Source organism: Astyanax mexicanus, chromosome 7 (genome assembly GCF_023375975.1).
Source record: "Astyanax mexicanus isolate ESR-SI-001 chromosome 7, AstMex3_surface, whole genome shotgun sequence".
NCBI lineage: Eukaryota > Metazoa > Chordata > Actinopteri > Characiformes > Acestrorhamphidae > Astyanax > Astyanax mexicanus.
This window is the reverse complement of record NC_064414.1, coordinates 13,520,014-13,535,995: the sequence shown is the minus strand read 5'-3', so window position 1 is coordinate 13,535,995 and position 15,982 is coordinate 13,520,014. Positions and strand designations below refer to the sequence as shown.

At 38.1% G+C, this 15,982-nt stretch overlaps 1 protein-coding gene across 1 annotated transcript; it reads left to right on the top strand.

The window, feature by feature from the left end:
* Window positions 1–65: 65 nt before the first annotated feature.
* Window positions 66–7,105, top strand: ntpcr (nucleoside-triphosphatase, cancer-related). The gene is made up of 5 exons (XM_007238454.4): window positions 66–169; window positions 3,415–3,577; window positions 3,663–3,759; window positions 5,798–5,998; window positions 6,603–7,105. The coding sequence occupies exons 1-5, from the start codon at window positions 136–138 to the stop codon at window positions 6,669–6,671; spliced, it is 564 nt and encodes a 187-aa protein (XP_007238516.1). The 5' UTR covers window positions 66–135; the 3' UTR covers window positions 6,672–7,105.
* The last annotated feature ends 8,877 nt before the right edge of the window (window positions 7,106–15,982 follow it).

The window sequence follows — 15,982 nt, the reverse complement described above, 5'->3', positions numbered from 1 at the left end:
TTCTCCCTGATTTAGTGATTTATATTATTTATGTCGGTTATTATATGAGAGTTGGGGCTCTTGTGGACGCACCAGCAGTGCGCATGCGCATGAAATACCCACACAGGAAGTTGTTTTGCAGCTGTAAATAGAGCCATGCTGAAGCACGTGTTCCTCACAGGCTCTCCAGGTACAGTAATAATAATAAAAATATCATACTGTGTATAATCTAAACGGTATTGATAGACAGGGTTTTAACTGTTATATAATGGTGTTTCTGTTTACGTCTCAGTATTTAATGTTACATGTTGGAGTGAAGCTAAGATGGAAGCACTGCTAATCTGAGGAAATGCATCAGACTTTATAGTAATAAACCCGCTTTAAACTGAGTTTATTTGGGATTTTAACACTAACAACTTGTGAGCGGATGACAGTAGTCTGCAGATACTTCAGTAACAAGGACAGAGGAAGCACAGAGACTCACCTAAATCGTTATTTAACTTTTTGTCTGAACAGTACTTTGCATGCTATCTTTGTTAATACAAACAAAGTTATTTTATTTGTCTCCTAAATGAGAAATTTTGCTTGGACAGAGGGCATGCTGCACATCACACAAGAAAAAAAAAACACATGGCCAACATAACATTACTTCCCAGTGCATTACATTTTTGTACTTTTACAAAGACCCACAACATTGCTGTTATTTAACATCTTTACTGACAGAGGTACAAAAGAATGTTTGTACCTATTGTACCTACACAACGGGACCCTGTATCTCCTACCCGAATTAATGAGCTGGTACTCAGGATACAGCACATGTGTAGTATCAGATCCAGTGTTCATAGCTTGCCTACATAACGCCTGCTCCCACAGCTCTTGCCGAGAGAGGAGCAAGGTTGCCCATAATTTCCCCTGCTGTCTTTACTAGGCTCATAATTTGCGTCTTTGATTCAACTGTCAGATTGCCAAACCAACCAGTAATGCTGTATCTCAGAATTGACTCAATGGTTGCTCTGTAAAATAAATCAACATAATATTCTTACAGACACCAAATAATCTAAGTCTACGAGGAAAATGGAAAAAGTCGCTGGTGAATTTTAGAGCACACAGTGGTCACCTGTGTACTCCAGGTCCAATTGCTATCTATATAAACTTCAAGATATTTAAAGGAGCTCACCTGCCCAATCATATGGCCATGAATGGACAAGGTCGGTCATGATTACTGACTGATAAAGGGAACACCAACATTTCTGCAGTCTTACTTGTGTTATTCTGTAATTTATATGCATCACACCAGGCCACAAGATTTTCTACAGCTATACCGTGAGTGTGTTAGAGTAATCTCCACAATGAGACACACCCCCTCCTTTATTCAATCAGAATAACATGCATGTTCTTCAACACCTCTACATCTTCATTTACCTTCAAATCAGTACATTAAATACATATTATTATTCCCAGATAAGAGTAGAAGGTGTTAATACCTCTGTAACATCAGAGTCTGTATACAGCAATGTATGTGACATTTTTACTTCCAGTCATGAGGCTTTACTATTATACAAAATATATATAGCATTTCAGCTGCATTACAAACAATGATGTATAGAACAACAAACAGGCATACACTTTATGTATTGGATACAATGCAAAATCAATTTTTTATAAAGTTTTATTACAATTTAATTTTAGTAGCATTTTAGGTGTGTGATTTGATATTAGTTGTATAATTGTATAATTGTTGTATAATTGTATAAATTGTATACATTAAAAAAAAATTATAATTGTATAAATTAAAAAAATGCGCTTTTAAATGAATTAATAAATAAATGTATACACACAAATAATTGTCTAGATAAATCAATAAATTATTTAAAACATTTCGTCATCAAAAAGTGTGCACTTAAAATTAAATCATTAATCTGTTTCCATATTTCTCAACTTTTATTTGGGGCTATTTCTGCATTTATTTATTTATACATTTATTGAATGATGTTTTTCCACATTTATTTATTTATGCGTTCATTTATTTCAGCATTTTATGTATTTATATATTTCAGCATTTATTTATTTATTTATTCATTTATTTATTTAAACATGTCTCCATTTATGTATTTATTTCCACATTTCTTCATTTATTTTTTAGTTAGGTGCACGTCCGGATGGCTCTCCCACATAAACTGTGATACAGGGGTCTTTACTTTTACGTGGAACAACGAATAAAATACACAAAATAAACGCTGATTTTTTAATCCTGTGTTTTTGAGCGTTTATTTTTATTTTATCATATGTGTATTATACAGATAGATGTCACCAAGCATGCTTACCATTTAGAGTTTGCATGTTTTTTTTACAAATTCAGTTTTTTTTTTACATATGCATTTTTAATAGGTTTTAGATTCATTGCACAAAACACAAATGAGCTGCATACAATCTAAAGGTAAAATGCAATGGTAGTGCATGACTGCTGACACCTGGCTGTACTATACACAATAGTCTTTAATATACTATGTAAAGCATAAATATGAATATATAGTAATTATTCTGTTATCAGAATTCTGAAGGGTGTGAATGTTTGGTGATACGAGCCACACATGTGTTTGGGAACGCCTGTCTGTGTCCTGCACAGCTGTTTTAGTGTTCTATATATTATGGCTACGATGCTGTTCAGTTTTAAAATACATGATAAATGTATGGTGTCCAAACTTGGTGTGCATATTTGTTTACCTCTAGCAGTGCTATACACAATAGTTTTTAGTGTTTTAGTATTGCACCAGAAATTCTATTGAATTTTTTAACTTGATATTAATTAATAATAATTAGATTTAGCAAAGGGTGTGCTTACTGTGACACTTGCTGTACTATATACACAGTTTGTAGTGCTGTTTGTAATGCAGCTGAAATGCTATTAAGTATAAAAATATATTTAAAAAAAAAATGTAAAGGGTGTGCTGTGTTTCTCCTCATAACTGGAAGCAAATGTCACATACACTGTTGTGTGCAGATTCTGGTCTAGACTGTGATACCTCCAAAACTGAAGTTATGGAGGTATTAACTCCATCTACTCTTATGTGTGTGTGTGTGTGTGTGTGGACGGATGTAGAGGCGGTGTAGAAACACATGTATAATATTCTAATTGGATAAAGGGGGGGTTTGTCTGTATTAACACAGATAGCAGATAGCATGCAAAGTAAATTTCACCCTAAAAGTAAAAGAAAAGGTGTGGATGAGTCTTTGTTTTTTTTTTTATTTATGTCGAATATTTAAAAATTTTAATATTCCAGTTCCAATTCATGAATTTTCCTTACTCTAGATAGAAGAGGATTATCCTTTATTAATCCCATAGTGGGTAAATTAGCATATCAGTTAGCAGTTATCATAACAGGCCTAATAGTACAATTACCCACATTTTCTTGCCTAAATCTTTTTATTTTTTAGGCGTGGGGAAAACCACGCTAGTGCAGGAAGTGTGTAAGTCGCTGGTTTCTGCAGACGTGAGCGTCCACGGCTTTTACACAGAAGAGCTGAGAGAGAGGGGGAAGAGGGTGGGCTTTGATGTCGTGAGCCTAACAGGAGAGAGAGGACCCCTGTCCAGAGTCGGGTACTCCCTGCTTTACTGTTTTCTTTGTTTACCTGATAGTGATGTGTCTCTATTAATGTTTCTCATGTTCTTTATTTTATCACAGGACTGATATCCCGGCTGGCAGGCGTGAGTACAGGGTCGGCCAGTATGTTGTTGACCTTCCCTCGTTTGAGAATGTTGTTTTGCCACTTTTTCAAAATGTAAGTAAAAATACAAATTAATTTTTTAATACAAATATTACCCTCTTTGTACCCTGACAAAATGCAATTGTGTAGGAAAAAAATCATAAAGGAGAACTCCAGTGTGAAATGGACTTTGGGTGAATTAAAACGTGATAAAAAGTACTTCCTCTTGTTAAATAGCCCACCTTCGCACTCCCGCAGCTCAGAGTAGCTCCACACTTCATTTGTAGAATCCAGAGATCCCTGACATTTAAAACGAGCATTTTAGAATTTTAAACTGCACAAAAAGCCACCATTAACATCCAATAGCGTAGGTAAATCTCTGGGCACCGCCATCTTAAAATTTAGTCACAAAAATCATTTGTCATGCATGACTATGTGATGTGAACAGTGGCTTTTAATAAACTTTTTGTGCAGTTTTAAAATTCTAAATGTCTCGTTTTAAATATCAGGGCTCTCCGGGTTCTACCAATAAGGTGTGGAGCTACTTTGAGCCTGGATAACGATGGACAAAGCAATTTATCTGCAGGCGCAAGGCATGCCCCGTATCACTCATTCTAAAAGCCTGTTTGGTCAAAGTGCACAAAATACTGGATCTCCGACAGCTGTGGGAGAGTGGAGGTGGGTAAGTACTTTTTATCTCGTTTTAATACACACAAAGTCCATTTCACACCAGAGTTCTACTTTAAAGAGTAGCTTCTATTTACTTTAAACCACTTGGTTGAATATAAGTTACAGTTTTATTACTCCACACGGTGGCGCTAATCAAATGAATAGGGGAAACCTGCACTGAAATGCAGTGAAATGGAAACCTGGTTGTGAAATTCTGTGAAACTGACACTAATAAAGCCATAATTCCTGATATGTGCTTATTTAGAAGTTTTTATTCTCTTCAGAAACGAATTCGGAGAGAATTTTCTTGTGATATATTGAGAATCGCAGAATCACAATATCGGGATACCCCCCCCCCCCCCCCCCCCTGTAAACACAACTTGTTAAGGAACTGAGTGTAAAGTAAAATGTATTAGTTAAAGTTTAAATATTTGACATTCAACATTCCCTGAAAAGCTGAATGTGTATTTAATTTCTAATTGGGTTCATTTGAATTTGCAAAATATTTCTTATGAATTTCTTATGAATAAATCTCTGTTCAATGGGCGGGTCTAAAATTTCATTTGAATATTAGACCATGTCCACACAGTTCTCAGAGAGTTCTTTCCTATTTCTACTTTTTGTTTGATATTTAAACTATACTATGCTGAAAAATAATTAAATCACATAAAATCTGTTATGTGATGGATACATTAAAATCTTTTTTATTGCTAGATTCAGCCCTCAGTAATTACTATTTTACACCTTAATCTTACACCAATCAGGCATTACCAAACAAATCATTATTACCACCTTCTAGTTTCTGCACCCACTATCAATTATTTCAGCTCCACTAATCACTTTGTAGATCTATAATTACAGACTGTAGTCCAGTATCTGTCCTTCTCCTTTTACTCTGTTTTTCCCTGTGCTCAGGACCCCACAGGAGAGACCACTATAGAGCAGCTATTATTATTTGGGTGGTGGGCCCGCAGTGACACTGATTTGCATTGTGGTGGTGTATGAGGAGTTTTTGTGTGTTGTGATGGTACGAGTGGTTCAGTGACACAGGTACACTGGTGGTGCATTAGGCTATGTTCAGACCAGCCTAACAATACTATTTTGGGCGTATCTAGACTGTGTCCAGATTTATATTTAATAGTCTGGAGAGCCTGAATCAACAGAAATCTTTTACCAACACAAACAGTGTAGCAACGGATGAGCGCACACTTTACTGTATCTATAAGCTGGAGTGAGGTTTTTCTTGGAGGAAACAGTGTTTGAGGTTTGAAGCAGCACTGCTGTATCAGATACAATTGTACCAGCACAACACACACTAATACCCCATACAGCATCACTATGCCAGTGTCCCACATTTGTTATTTTAGTTGTTGGTTTAAAGATGCTCTTAAGAAGTCATCTTCAATTACCCTGTTATTCATGTCATTCCTGCACTTTCTAACAGGTAGGTAAGGGCAGTAGAAGTTTGTTTATCATAGATGAGATTGGAAAGATGGAACTCTTCAGTCAAGCATTTATTCGTGCTGTGAGACAAGCGCTGGACAACTCGGCCTGTTCCATCCTGGGAACCATTCCCGTTCCTAAAGGAAAACCCCTGGGTCTGGTAGAGGAGATTCGAGCAAGGAAGGATGCTAAAGTCTTTATTGTGAGTTGTGGCAGTTTATGTACACTAAATATGGGCATGAAAATAAGTATTTGATACAGTGCTGATTTTGCAATGTTTCCCACCTACAAAGAATGTAGAGGTCTGTGATTTTTATCATAGGCACACTTTAAGTGTGAAAAAAAATCCAGAAATCACATTGTATGATTTTTTAATAATTTGTCTTTTATCACATAAAACAATATTTGATACAATAGAAAACCAGAACTTATTACTTGGTACAGAAACCTTTGTTTGCTATTACAGAGGTTAGATGTTTACTGTAGTGCTTGACTTAGTTTGCAGACAAGTTTGGTTTTATCTGACCACATGACCTTCTTCCATGCCTGGATCCTCTGGCGAATTTCAAACATGCCTGATTGTGTGTGCCCTGCAGGATTTTAATAATTCTTATAATATTTAAAATATATAAAAAGTTGTATTTAAATATTTGCAGAATTGTGAAGGTGTCATGTTGCATGTTCTTTATTCTCTAATGTTGATATGCTAATGTACGCTCTGACTTTATATACAATAGTTGTTTTGCAACAAAGTAAGCTCAGTGATAATAAATCTCATTTGCTTGTTTGTGTTTTAAACCTTGCAGGTTACAAGGGAGAACAGAGATACTATTATTAGTGAAATTTTGGTTGCAGTAAAGGAATGTCTGAAATAAACAACATGCCAAAAGAACAGCGGCCAACAGTCAACCTTTTTTTGTTTGTTTATTAAAACATGTTTTTGTAACATTCTAATCTTCACATTAGAGAATAGTGTTCTTGCTCTCTTCTGCCTGTTATTTCTTAGAACAATGTAGCACTTTGTAATATATTTAAAAAAAAAATTGCAAAGTGAGCATGTATTATTTAATGTACTTTCAAGGTGGTTTTCTTTGATAAGTTTTTGAGGCATTGCATGTAATGTAAATTATTTTGATCTGTTGCTGATGTAAACAGAGATATTTGTGCATTTTTGTAGCAGTTATTAAATTCTGACTTCAACAGTTGGAGGGAGAGAAGAGATTTTTCTTATGTATCCTCATGTAACTTTTATATCATGTAACATATTTTTTGCGCAGTAAGGCTAAAAATAAACATCTATTTTCTGGTCTGCTGGGTGATGAGACCTGTATGTAAGTAAAAAAACAAAAAAAAACAAACTGTAAATCTAAAAAAAAAAAAAAAATGATAGATGAGTCAGACAATATAAACAAGTGCTGGATGTTGAGCTTCTAGGTTTCTCTCCTGAAAACCATTTATTTGGGTAAGTAAAGCGCATCTGTTTATTTACATTAAGCTTAGATTTCCAGATTTAGACTGAAGCTGGATAGCGCTACGCTGAGGAGTGTTCCGGTAAACCAGGGCAATGTTAGCTAGCTAGTTTTTCCCATGCAGCTTGTTTTACATAGTAAATGGGCAGGCTACAGTTTGATATACCCACCTCTATATGACGAAAGAACTAGCGGGGTTAGCGGCGAATGTGCCCAAATGGTTTGTGACCATTTTGGTTTGTGACATTTCTGGCTATAACTTAATTGTCCCTTTTTCATCTTAACTTATATACACCAACTCATATATACACTCAATTAGTCTCTCAGGAGGTTTATGTGTGTGTGTCGACCTTCTACCACTCAATTTCTCCTGGTCTGAATTAAGCACTGGTTCTTTTAAGATATCTCATCAATTCCTCCGTAGAACAGCGCCATCATCTGTCTGGATTGTGTATGACCTCAGTTGTACCTCTTCCAGCACAGTAGCTTTTTGTCTCCAGGTGTCCTCTTTGTCCTTGAGCCTCACTCCGTCCATGTAACCCCGGGAGCTGCCTTGCTTTTGTGTCAAAGTAGAGCTTCTGTTTTGACCTTTCACACTCCTTGAGGTGTTTCACTATCCTGCCTTCCTTTGTTTTAAGAAGGTCTTCTCTCACAGACAGATTGGAGCAGAAAAGGTTTTGATACTTGCACAGCTAATTGGACTGTTGTCAGTAAATACCTCTTTAGGTACGCCATATCTGGAAAAAACGTAATGCATGTGATGATGTTCTCTGCTGTAAAAGAACCTAAATCAAATACTTCAGGATATAGTGAGTAATAGTCAGTGACTATCAGAAAATCTTTGTTGTTGCAGGTGAACAGATCAGCACCTACTTTCTGATAGGGTCTCTGTGGCACTGGATGAGGCCAAATCTGAAACCCCTTTGTTGATTCTGGGCCAGTACATAACTTCACGTGCCCCATCTCTTGCTCTTCTCCATGCCCAAATGACCCTCGTGGCCATAATTTTTTTTGTAACATTTTTGGAATTATTATTTTACTTCCCTTGTATATTACATTATTTACTACAGTAAGCTTAGCTCTACAATTCAAATAGTCTTCGATATCTGAGAAACACTGCTGCCGCACTTGAGGCCATCCCGTTAACACCACCTGTTTTAGTTGTTTCAGAATTTTCTCTTCTCGGATCAGGTGCATTTTTGAATCTGAAACAGCTAATGATAACGTCACCATACTCACATAGGCCTGCACATCCTCCGCTATTTTGTGGATTGATGGGGCTTTTGGATCCACAGCTCTGGAGAGTGTGTCTGCTGTATACATAAACTTCCCTGGTATATAGGAGATATTCAGGGTTTATTGTTGAAGTTTGATGATCAGCCTCTTTATGCGCAATTAAGTGAATTTGAAATGCCTTTTCTTGATTCCAATCCAATAAGTTTTTTTTTTTAACTTAGCCATCTCAGTGGTGCAGTCTTTTCAGAGAGACTGGGTATGAACTTTCCCATATAACTGATCATCCCCATGAACCTCTGCACATCATTCTTGCACTGGGGTCTCGGCATATTTTCAGTGTCAAAAACTTTTATTGGATCAGGTCAGATGCCCTTACTGCTGATGATGTTTCCCACAAATGGCAGTTTAGACACACCCAGGTGGCACTTGTTCAGTTTCAGGTTTGCCTTTCGTGTAGCTTCTAGGACTTGTCTGAGTCTGGAGTCATGCTCTTCTTTTGTGGCTCCCCATATAATGAAGTCATCCATGGACGTGTCAACTCCTTCAGTGTGCTCATAGACTAGGTGTATTGTTTTATGGTACATCTCAGGAGCTGATGCAATCCCGAAAGGCAATCTCAGGAACCGGTATCTTGGAAATGGTGTGTTAAATGTACACAATTTAGAGCTGGCACCATCCAACTTTAGCTGCCAATATCCAGAAGAAGCATCCAATTTGATAAAGAACTTTGCATTTGCAAACTGACCCATTATGACTTCACGTGTAAGTAGTTTGAAGTGTTCTCTTTTATTGCCTTATTGAGATCTTATTGGATCTAAACTAATTCTTAGCTTGCCATTTTTCTTGTCAACTGTTACAAGAGAACTGAAACCACTTAGTGGGCTCATCAATTTTTTTGAATGACCCCAAGATTTTCATTTTGTCTAGCTTTATTTTCAGTCCATGTCTAAGTGAAAATGGCACTTTTCTGCAAGGGTGTATTACAGGTGGTACAGTCTTGTCAATTTGAATGGTGTGCTCACCAGGTAGACAGCCCAGTCCTTTAAACAGATCCATGTACTCTTGCATCAAGCTGTCATAGTCATTTCCAAGTCCACTTTCAACTACTTGGACCCTAGGACTCTTTACTAGATTAGGTTTTTCACATGCCACCAAACCAGGTATGGCCTGTACCTCTTTTGGCACCATGATGAACAACAGTCTCTTTGTACGTATGTTACCCAAGCTAGACATTTTCCTTTACCTGGAATATCAGTTCTAGCATAGCCAGTAACCTTTACTTTGGCATCATGCAGTGCAGGTCTTGGTTTCAGTTCATTGTACACACTTGGTATTCAGTTTGAACTTTATCATTTTATCTTGCACTTGCGGAGGTATCATCCAGTCTTTTTTGCTTTTGTTTATTTTGTAACAACATTTCCACATAGAATCTCAATTTTCATTCACTGCATGCACTTGACTTTGTTTCTTTCCGCTTTTACAACAATGTGCATAATGATTAGGTTTTCCACATTTATTGCAGTTTTTTCCATATGCTGGACATTTGCTGACTTCCACAGCGATCACATTGTTTTTTGTTTGGATCTGGCGGGTTCCTGGCTCCCCAAGTCAGTAGCTTGTCTTTCTGTGCATTGCTTGTTTTTCTCACATGCTTCTTCAGAGCATCTATGGTGTAATTTTCAGTCCCTGTGTCATGTGGACCCTGTCTGTTCTCATGTTTCTGTGTTTATTTACCTTTTCTGGCCCTGTCTCATGTCTGTGTTATATCCCCACGTGACCTGTGCTCCTCTGTGTCTCCTGTCTCAGTAGTTTTCCACTTACCTGTGTTCATTTGTAGCTCCGCCCCTCAGTACCAGGTGTTTCCTGTTTCCTGTGTGTGTCCACCACTATTTATAGTCCGTATTCCCTTCTCTCTTGTCGATCCTTGTACGTTTTTTCGTCTGTTATGGTTGCGTAACTGGCTCCTATGTTTCCCGTGTTTCTTGTTTTCAGTTTAGTTTCAGTTTATTTGTTTATTTTTGTCTTTTGTTATCTGTTCAATAAATATACTCACATTTGCGTCCGGTCTCCTCGCCATTCCTTGCTGCACCCTGACAGAAGGGAAGAACATGGAGGCTGACGGGGATAGGACAAGGACGTGACACGGTCTCAGCGGCTCTACACAATACTAGTGCCTTTTTCTAGGTTTAAATCTTGCACTCTAAGCAGTCCTTCACGCAATGCACTACTCAGAATCTCACAGACAATTCTATCTTTAATCAGACAGTCTGTTAACTCACATGTTTTGCTGCTGTTCCTCAGCTCCATCACATACTGGTCAATTGCTTCTCCTTGTTTTTGCACACGTGAAGAACCTGTACCTTTCATAAGTCACGTTTTGCTTTGGAATGCAATAAGTCTAAAATCTTTGCATTACTATGTCCAGCTTTATTGCGTCTCCATCCTCAAACACAATTATTGTTCACTTCCAGGGCTGACTTTTTCAGCATCAATCACAGATAAGTATAATTCAAACCTTTGCTTAAATCTCCTTCAGTTCTCTGCAACGTTACCAGTTAACTGTAGCATCAGGGGTGGTTGTAAGCCCTCCATTCTCCTGCTCGCTAGTCACTTTCTATTGGTTAGCCTGCTAGCTAGCACAGCACAGCTCACAAAATCAAACAGTGTACTTTATTTGGTATTGTTCCTTCTAAATCAGCACCTCTGACACCATGTCTTGGGTTCGCAATAAGCACACCATAAGTTTAGAAAGGAAACTGCGTTTACTGGTTGTTTAACAGAGTCATTACACCAGGCTCACTCTATGGTACAGCACCTGCACTAGTTCACTCTTTAGCATCTTGCACATAACATGAGAACTAAATGCTTATTGGCTGCATATCACTGCAAGGGTTGTGCCAGATGGGAGAGTATTTGGTAGGTGTGAGTAATGCAACATAGAGTACCAGTCAAAAGTAAAGACACAATCTCTCATTCAATGTGTGTTTGTTATGATTATTATATTGTACATTTAATATTAAAGACTGTATTAAAGCTATACAGCTACACATTTGGAATTATTCTGTAAAAAAAAAGGATCAAACAAACCATAATATGTTTTATATTTTAGATTCTTCTAAGTATCACATTTATCTTTGAGGACAGATCTGCACACTCTTGGTATTTTAATCTCAGTGTCTTCATAAGGGAGAGTCACCTGGAATAGTTTTCTCAGCATCTTAATTTTTTTTTCCTAAACTGCTTTTAACCAGACTCATATTTTATTCCCAAAAGAGCATTAAACACATCAGATGTTGACATTTTACCATGTCAACATGGTAACAGCACCAGTGGTATCAGAGGAGGAGCTCAGGCGTACTCAGCTCCTCTCCTGTTGCCTCTTTCCTCAACAGGCTGCAGCTGTGCTGTGATTACTGAACACAGAGCGTCAGGCCTTCCTTTAACACCAGCTTTTAAGTCGGACACATGAAAGAACCACATGGTAATAAAGGCACAGGCCATGGGTGGCTGATGTACCCCCACAATGATAATATAGTTCTAGAATAAAGATCTATTGTTTTCGTTGCAAAGTTTTCTTTGCAGGACCTGCCTGCCCTCACCTGTTCAGTGTTCCAGCCATCGCAACACACACATTCCCAATCACTGCATTCATTTCAATAATAATTTATTTCCCATTTCCTTTACACATATCCTGTTCCTACAGTCCCGACATCTGATCCCGGGTCTGCTTTAATGAATCTGTGTGTGGCAGAGGGGAGTGATGAGAGTAACACTAGAGGACAGAGGTTAGAACCCTGAGGGCCACCACAACCCTATACCCATCACACAGCCTTTCTAATGACTCTAATGAAGGTTTAACATAGAACAAGAAAGGCCTAAACCACTGAACATTTGCAGTGCCTACTCCCCCCCCTCCTTTTAATATAAAATATTAGTTAACCCAGTGCTATTCTATCCCTTCATGAAATAGTCCATTCTGCTTAATTGATAGGAAAATACGATAGTCCACTCTGGAGTTTCTGGTTTGCCTACAAAAACTTACCGTCAGTTAAGTTGTTGTAGGCAAATCACCATTAGCAGCTAACCACTGGTACTAGCCTGACAAACCCTAAATGCTCATCCCACATAGCTTGTTTTAACTTGGTTAACACGCAGACTACAGTCCAATGTACTTATCTCAAAAGAGCTAGCGGTTAGCTTCGGACTAAACTGAAACTCCTGTATAACGCTGCACGTCAGCGGAGTAGCTTTACTGCTCCTTACAACCTTACTGGTAAAATATACATAAGGCACACCAGATTATAAGGTAAATACTGGCAATACTGGTGTGTAACAGGGATGCAATGGTACAATGTGGCCAAGGTGCTACTACTCACACTTGCAGAGCCAATTAACAAATAGAAAAAGGCACAGATTAATTCAATTCACAAAATGTATTATAAAAAAGGAAAACATATTCCTACCACTAGTCAAAAACAGGCAAAATTAAATAAAGTGCAATAATATGTAAGAAATGCTTGCACACTGTGCTTTATCTGCTGACTGTCTTTTACCTTGTTTATTATACTTAACGCTGAAGCCAAAATGGTCCCAAACAGCGGTTTTATAAGCTGACTGCACCTCTTTAAATGTTCCTTTCTCCGTTTTGCGTTCACTAGCCTGATCATGCAGCTGAGAAAGTTTTGTTTAATTATCGCTCAAATCTTCAGCACCTGCCTTCAGAGCGCTGATTTGCTACTGGGAAATTCAGAAATCATTCTGATTGGTTGTTGCATGGTTATGGAGAGACACGCTGAGAGAAGTATATAAAAAAGTCCTGAGAGTGAGTGTCTTCAAGTGCTGCTTCACTGCGGGAGCATTCATGCTGGGACATTCAGCACCATGTACAGCAGGAGAGCGTTCGTTGGCTCTATTAGTGCATCGTGATATCGTGGTTCTTCCAGGTGTATCAAACCAAACAGGCCGAACCGATCGGTTCGATAAAACACAGAGAAACGTTGCATCCCTAGTGTGTGTGTTCATTTAGGTTTATCACTTGTAGTGTCAGTTTCCTGTACAGGTATTAAGCCTAGTAAATTTTGCTTCTCATGGGAAATCCCTATTTATAACACTGTGCAGGCCAGGACCAGGCATAATCCCAGTCTGGAAAGCTGCTCCATACAGTTTCCTCTTTACATGCTGACAGAGGGTCAGTAAAGGTCAACTCTAGCCTCTAACAAAATTCCAGACCCTTTGTTAGCTCAGCCAGGCTGGTGGGAGGTCACGCTTTTTAGGCCGCTGGCAGTAAAGGCAACACATCACCCTGTGACCTGCCATTGACCAGTTCCTCTCCCATTCATGTGGCCAGAAGAGATGGATTGTTCTCCCACTTGTTAAATTAACAGCTGACAGGCAGTCAATAATCCTTTCAGTTGAGCTCAGCTCATTTGTCAGTGTCACATCAAACAACAGGAGGTCACAAGCAGAAATTAAATTAAGGTTATGAAATGTTGAACACAGTATAGGACAGTAGGATGCTAGCATTAAATAATTTGCAAATTACACTACCCTTATTGTTTAATAGTCCAGTAGAAGTGCTGCCTGACCCAGACAAGCTGCTTTTTTATTTTCTCATTTTATCAATGACTTTATTACTGCACTTCACCTGTCAGACCTCTAATTCCTCTCTTCACTGCTGAAACTGATACTTAGTCCAGGTCAGCCAGACCTGACTCTTCCTGTATCAGTTTTTTCCAGTTTCCAAGAGTCTTTTTTAAAGTTGTGGGAAACAGCACTCACCGCTCTTTGGCTTTATCTGTAATTTCTCTAAAGCAAATACTTATACTTTTAATAGTCCTCTGTGTTTCTGTGTCTTTTTCCAGTTATGATGAAAGTCTGAATGTGCTCTGTGTGTGTAAATGCTGCATTAAGTTGAGCATCTGCTCTAGTACTGCTTTACTACAGTCAAAAAACACATTTTATTTCCATAACTACAGACCAGCTGTAAGTTGTCAACAAATGACTTATAGTTATATAGTTCTTTTTTTCTGAAAAGTGATGAACACTGAACATCTGAACTATTGATTATATCTGTGTTGGAACAGCAGACCCAGAATGAAACCAGCAGCAGAACAGCACGAATGGAAAACACATTATTACTACTCTTCACCTCTGCAGAGTCTGTCCTGCTTCAGGGCACAACACATTTAAGCATTTAATGCTGTCTAATCCACTATCAACACAAAGAATGGTGGAGCCATTGTTTACCGCTCACATCTCCTGCTGCCTCTTTATTTCTCTTAAACTGATCTGCTCTGTATCAGTTTATCACACGGCCTGTATTGGTTTGCTTTCTCATCTCATTTAAAGAGGGATCTGTGCAGTGCTTTGTATTTCACACGTAATCAAATATTCAGAAATTATGTATGAATACAGAACAGACCCTCTGAGTTAATAGGATTAGAACCATTGGGCCATCTAGCTTCAAGTCATAACAGCTTTTCATATGCAAAAGTGTGGAATGCTGACCTCAGAGATTCAGGCTTCAGCTCTAAAGCTTAGAGGACGATTAGTGAAGCTTTACCACAATACCATGTATCCTTTTCCCCCTGTCTTTAACTCTTTCATGCATGGTTTGGACAGCTATTTATTAGTTATTTTCTATATGCTTCGGTTTTACTGTTATGGATGCAGGACAGCCTTTCAAAAGGTTTCTAACAACCCTGCACCACACCACCATGCCACCAATAACTGCAGGTAAAACAAATCACACCAAACCAAAATGGCCTGCCGAAGGTCAGAAACTCCATCAGCTTCTGGGACTTCTGTAAAATCCATCTTCAAAAACGCATCTCTGCTGCTAAATAAAATATGAGCGCAACAAGGAGCATATATGGACATTATGCACTCTAGGGATATTTCCACTACAAAATGTTTTCACTCAAACTACATAACAAGAATACATCTTAAAGTATTTTTTGTAAAGCACACTTGTTTATTTTTTGTCATTTACAGTGCTTTTACTGTGAAATTAACAGGGTATGGAAGCACAATTGTTTAGTTTTGTGTATATCTTATCATATATAATGTATTTCTTAATTTCGATTGATACAATATAGTTTTAATATATTATATGAACATTATTAAAGCCACTGCCTGCGGTGTACATCATGCACTGATACAGCTGGTTGGAGTGGTAAGAATTTTTGTATCAGCAGCTGAAGATTCTTAAAAACTGCTATTCGCATGAGGCGTGTCGAGATGCTCTTTACTATCTTACACCCCCTCAACAGTCTATTTTCACGCCTTGCACCTGCACTGTTAAAACAGCGTCTGAGTTTTAAGCTGTTTCTCAATCTGCGTTCTTGTCTGTCCTTGTGTTCTTGTGGACTCGGGAAACGTCATCAGTTTCAGCCCAAGTACTGTTCCAATTAGATCACAGTTAGCCAAGTTCACCACAAATACCCGGATGTGTTCTTGCTCCTTTCACTCTATCAAGGATG